Source organism: Rhinopithecus roxellana, chromosome 13, assembly GCF_007565055.1.
Source record: "Rhinopithecus roxellana isolate Shanxi Qingling chromosome 13, ASM756505v1, whole genome shotgun sequence".
NCBI lineage: Eukaryota > Metazoa > Chordata > Mammalia > Primates > Cercopithecidae > Rhinopithecus > Rhinopithecus roxellana.
Genome location: NC_044561.1, coordinates 124,249,476 through 124,255,475, shown reverse-complemented (window position 1 = coordinate 124,255,475; position 6,000 = coordinate 124,249,476). Strand labels below are relative to the sequence as shown.

At 50.5% G+C, this 6,000-nt stretch overlaps 1 protein-coding gene across 3 annotated transcripts in view; it reads left to right on the top strand.

Moving 5' to 3' along the window:
* Positions 1-1,677: 1,677 nt before the first annotated feature.
* Positions 1,678-6,000, top strand: part of RIPOR3 (RIPOR family member 3) — a 106,018-nt gene continuing 101,695 nt past the window's right edge. The window contains exon 1 of one of the 3 annotated variants that reach the window (XM_030914149.1): positions 1,678-2,300. In XM_030914149.1, coding sequence (XP_030770009.1) covers positions 2,298-2,300 — 3 coding nt within the window. In that variant the 5' untranslated portion in view covers positions 1,678-2,297. The remainder of the gene's footprint in view (positions 2,301-6,000) is intronic. The other 2 variants (XM_030914148.1, XM_030914147.1) reach the window with 2 other exon arrangements.

Here is a 6,000-nt window from a genome sequence, read left to right as displayed (position 1 = left end):
ACAGATCAATCTATTTTCACTTTTAGAAATGAAAGGATTACAGGTAAAAGCGTCACTCCGAAACTCTTTTCCCAGAGGTAGCAACTCAGTTTGGTTTACATCCTTCCAGCCTATCTTGCTGTCTAAGCATTTCTACAGTGTTTCATTTTATGTGTGTAAAGGGGGAATGTTACACAATCAGGATTCTACCAAATGTATCTTGCTGAACCCCTTTTCACTCAGTAATATGTCTTAGAGACCCACCTCTGCTGTTCAGTGCAGACATAGCTCTTTTAAAACTGCTGGCTCAGCTGGCACAGTGGCTCACGCCTGTAATCCTAGCACTTTAGGAGGCCAAGATGGGAGGATCACTTCAGGCCAGGAGTTTGAGACCAGCCTGGTCAACACAGTGAGACACCATCTTTATTTAAAATAATAATAATAATAATAATAATAATAATAATAATAATAATAAACCTTGCTGCCTCATCCCAACCTGGGAAACATGACAAGACCCTGACTCTATGAAAAATGTTTTTAAAAAATTAGCCAGGTGTGGTGGCTGATGTCTGTGGTCCCAGCTGCCTGGGAGGCTGAGGCGGGAGGATTGCTTGAGCCCAGCAGATGGAGGGTGCAGCGAGCTGAGATCACGCCACTGTACTTCAGCCTGGGTGACAGAACAAGACCCATTCTCAGAAAACAAAAAACAAAAAACTGCTGCCTGACGTACCGTATCTTTCACATCTTGTTCAAGCAGTCATTACTGGATGAGTATTTCAGTTATTTCCCATCATTTCCTATGATAAGCAGCTCTCAGCAAGCATCTCTGTGCCTGTCTCCTTGTGCACAGGCATAAGCGATGTACTGGCTGGTAGGAGATGCTCATCTCTGGTTTTCAGAAGTCTTTGCCAAATTACCCTTCAGAGTCTATGTGTGTGCTTTAGTGGGGAGGGGTGTCCATTCCTGTTCTTTGGTGCTGTTTATTTCTGGTTTCTTTTCCATACTAGCTGCAGAGTGGAAAGGAGCCAAGGGGAGGGAGAGAGAAATCCGTCTCTAGGTGTTCCAAGGCCCTGGATGTGCCACAGGGCCGGCCTCTCCTCCACAGGCAGTAAATGGCTGCTTTGTTCTTGGGTCCGTCCCTGAGCAGAATCAGAACGCAGAGACCTGTCAAGTGGACAAAAGAAGTTGTGCCCATCATCAAGCCTGGATCCCACCCCTTGACCCGGAGAAACTATTAACTTTGTAGGAGTCGCACACACACCAGTGTGACGGGGCATGGGGCGAGCGCCCACCCCGAACCCTGAAATAATTAAGTTATAAAAAAGAAAAAAACATAACAAAAGAGCCTGACCCTCACTAACGGATGTAAAGGAAAGAACCAAGCTGACTCTGGATCTAGGAGAAGTGGGAGGCGCAAAGGGGGAAAGGGGCTTGGGGGAAACCTAGGACGGAAGGAAGGGGTGTGCAATGGATCAGATCTGGACTGAAGAGGGGGACAGATGGGAAAGGGGAAAGAAAGGAGGGAAAGGAGAAAGAGTGAGGAAGGGGCTGGAGGACAGTGACAAGGTAAGAAGAGGAAGGAGAGGGCTGGAGGAGGGAGGGGTGGCCAAGAGCAGTTTCGGAGGGGTAGGCTGCGTCCCAGTCTGTTTGTGATTAACACGCAGCCTAGTGCAGAATGGAGTAAACAGAAACTTCCAGGCGTCCCCTCCGCCCCTCTCTGAGGCAAAGCAGAAATCAGATGCTCTGTGATTAATCGTGGAGGATTCAGGACACGACCACAAACGCTGTGCGGACTTGAAATTAGCTGCCTTTTCCCAGTCCCCCTGCCAAAATGGGAGTGGGGGGTGGGACGTGAAGGGGTGGGGGCCCCGCCTGCAGGGGGCCAGCATGGAATTCCCCCCGGCAGAGCTGGGAGTGACACTGACAAGCAATCGGCCGCGTCCAGAGCAGCAGGCGGCATCCGGGGGGAGCGGGGCCGGCTGGGGGGCCCCAGGAGGGCTTCCTGGAACCCCAGCTCCATGGCCGCCTGCACCCTGACACAGGCCAGATAAGAGTCCCGGCTGCATTATCAGAGCCCGGCAGGACACTGGCCCCCCTGCACCAGAAGGAAGACTGGGGGCGCAGCAGGTCCTCAAGGCGATCTTCCCAGAGAGCGGGACCCGCGGCTGGTGGCCAGAGTGGATGGACTTTGCCGAGCCCTAGCTCAAGTCCGGGAGTCCCGGGCCAGATGGGGGCAGACGCTTGCTGGCGGCAATAGAGAAAGTGAGGCAGCTGCAAGGAGGGCGGCCGGACTGCACTTGAGTGTCCAGACCTGCTCGATGGTGAGTGTGAAGTGACTGCTTCCCATGTGTGCCGTGACGCCGCCTTGTGTGGACAGACTTCTGGAGCTGGGGGTGACGGGAGGAGGCAGCCCTTCCTCACAGGCCACCTGGAGCTCCCAAGGCCAGAGAAGGGAACCTGGGTTGAGTCTGAGATGGGATGGCGGTATCGTGCTGTGTGGCCTTAGGCAAGTTATTTGCCCTCTCCAGGCCTCCGTTTGTCCATTTCTAAAACCGTGGTTGAACTGGGTGATCTTTAAGAGATTCTCATGATGACAGCTATTCCTTGTGCATCTGCGATAGGCCAGGCACTGTGTAGGCATTTTTGAAGAGTGGGCTGGGGAAATCCCTGTAAGCCCCCTGTGGGGTAGGTATTATTGGTGTCCTCATTGTACACGGAGGAAACAGCAGCTGGGAGAAGCGAACTGACTTGCTGAGGTCACACAGTCCGTCAGTGGCAGAAACCAGAAAAGACCTAGGTTTTTCCGACTTTGCTTTGGCTAAACTCTTCTGCATACCCCCAGTATTCTGTATTCTGTGCTCCATGGTTCTGCAATTATCCCAAGCAGCAGGAGTGAAGGAGAAGGAGGTAAGGATAGAGCATCACCTGCAGGAGGGAGGCAGAGGTGGGACAGAAGGAGTGGCAGGCTGACACCGGCAAGCATCCTTTTACTCTCTAAAGGATGTGTCAACCCAGGGTGGGGGCTGGCGGCCCTGGGATGGGGTAGGGGCTCCAGGCCTGAATGATGAGCGCCCAGTGCAATTTCCTAGATTTGCTGCCTTGTTGTAGGAGGCTCCTGGGGGCATGAGAGAAGAGGGTTAATATGTCAGAGGAGGAGAGAGCTGGGGGCAGGGAAACTGGCATATGCCTCAACTAGGTTTTGTTCCAATTTTATTTTGCCTTTGCAGAAAATCTGTTTCGAATCACTCTGGGCCCGTGCAGCGTTTTTGGATGAAACAGAATTGTGAAATGTGTACAGCGCTTTCCACATGCCTCCCCTGGGGGGAATCACATATTAATATTATCGTAAGCTATTTGCATATATATCCCTGCAGCTGTGGCTGGCAGCAGCCAAGAGATAAGAGACAGATAAAGTCAGCTCGTGTCTCCCTGGCATGGAAAGGGAGGGTGCAGTTTACATTCAAGAGCCAGGAAACACACAGCAGGTGGGGAATCCCTGGAGTTCCAGGCATCAGGCCAGAGTCAAAGGTCCCAGCACCCAGATGTGGCCTTTTTTCTTCCCTTGGAAAATTCCATCATGAAGCAGCTCTGTACTGATCCAGGCCTCCTTTCCTTTCAGGGACTGGCTGTGAACCCCCCACCGCCCACCTTGGGGACGAGTCAGCCCTGAGTCTGTGGTCTCAGCTCTGGGAGCAACTTGTCCAGAAGCTCCCCCAGTCCCATGCAAACCGGGACAATTGGTCACCCTACCCAGTTCCACCCTGGATTTTCTTTGCGACCTTGAGCAAGTCACTTCCCTTCTCTCAGCTTCCTCATCTTTAAAACAAAGGGATTATTTTAGAAAAGCTCTAAAGTCCTCTGCAACCCTCAGATTCCATGAGTCTGGTTGAAGAGCACTTAAGCTCTGAACTGGGTGAGGGTGTCTGAAAGTAAGATGAAGTTTGGAGTGAGGCTGGATGCAGTGGCTCACGCCTGTAATCTTAGCACTTTGAGAGGCCAAGGCAGGCCGATCACCTGAAGTCAGATGTTTGCGACTAGCCTGACCAACATAGCGAAACCTCATCTCTACTAAAAATACAAAAAATTAGCTGGTCGTGGTGGTGCGTGCCTATACTCCCAGCTGCTCGGGAGGCTGAGGCAGGAGAATCGCTTGAACTGGGGAGGCAGAGGTTGCAGTGAGCTGAGATCATGCCACTGCATTCCAGCCTGGGAAACAGAACGAGACTCCATCTCAAAAAAAAAAAAAAAAAGGAAGTTTGGAGAGGAGGAAAATCTCCCCGCCACTTCCCTAGAGAAGTCCAGGATGGCGCTGGAGGAGGCTGGAATGAAGGTGGGCTTGGGGAAAAGGACTGATGGCCTGTGGTACCATCAGCACGCGGGTCAGTTGTAACAACCCGATGGCCCTGCAGCTTCTGAGGAGCCTAATGGGTTGTTGAAAGTGTGTCATGATCTTGTGGCTCAGCATTGTACTGAGTGCTTTGACCCAGAGGCCCACTGGTTGCTGAGGTTTTCCCCATTAGAACCTCCGTGCTCCCCCAGGATCCCCCAGTTCTTCCTGGGGAGCTCCAAAGGGGTATTTCACGTGCCCTCGTGAACCAGTCTCTTGTTTTATTCATCCTTCCTGCTTCCTCTTTCCTCTGGGGCCGTTTGGAGATGCTTCCCTGCCCAGCACAGCAGTGCCCACGGTGCCGTCTCTGTAAACTCCCAAAGCTTCCCGCTATTTACACTTGAGATGCCCTGGGTTCTGGGCAGATACGAAGATAATGGCTTCCTCCGCAGTTCAGTGATATTCTTTGCCATGTTGTCCCCACACAGAGGTGTGCTGGAGTCAGCTTGTACCAGCTTGTGAAAGCTGGTTGTCAGATTTTCAGGAATTAGGTGAACGGGTTGCTAAACACAGCCATTGTTAAATATTAAATTATATGAACTTATAATGAAATAAATTGTATGAAAAAACAAAGGTAATCAAGGCTGAGTGTGGTGGCTCATACACATAACCCCGGCATTTTGGGAGACCGAGACAGGAGGATCATTTGAGCCCAAGAGTTTGAGACCAGCCTGGGCAACATAGCAGGACCCCATCTCTACAAATAATTTGAGAAAAAAATAGCTGAGTGTGGTGGTGTGTGCCTGTAGTCCTAGCTACTCAGGAGGCTGAGATGGGAGGATTGCTTGAGCCCAAGAGGTCGAGGCTGCCATGAGCTGTGATCTCACCACTGCACTCCAGCCTGGGCCACAGAGCAAGACACTGTCTCAAAAAAATAAAAAATAGATAAACAAATAATTAGAAATTTTTTAGAAAGGAAAATATTAACTGGTATTTCTGAAGAATTATACTCCTTCATCAATTGTAACCATAGGTTGATTACAGATTTTGCTGGGGGCAAAAAATCAACAAAACTGCTACCTGTGAATGAAATGATTATATTACATGTACAAAAAAAGGGTATTGTAAGTTTTATTTTTATTTGTAAATTGTGTGCTGCACATCCTTTATTTGAAGACAATTTTTTTTTTTTTGAGATGGAGTCACACTCTGTTGCCTAGGCTAGAGGACAGTGGCGTGATCTCGGCTCACTGCGACTTCCACCTCCCAGGTTCAAGCAATTCTCCTGTCTCAGCCTCCCAAGTAGCTGGGATTACAAGCGCCTGCTACCATGCCTGGCTAATTTTTTATATTTTTGGTAGAGACGGGGTTTCACCATGTTGGCCAGACTGGTTCGAACTCCTAACCTCAAGTGATCCACCCACCTCAGCCTCCCGAAGCACTGGGCTTACAGGCGCGAGCCACTGCGCCCAGCCTACATCAATACAATTTATGATAAACCGAAGTAGTGTGTGTGGATATGCAAATATATGTACTCGCCCATGCACACACGTGCACCACACTCACTTTCTGGTGGAGAGAGCTGGTTGCTAAACCTTTGCCAGGGCACCACTAGTTCCACAGCACCTATGGTCGTGTCCGGGTTGTCCAAAATCCTCTCACGAACAGTCCTCAGTCCTCTTCCAAAGGAATTC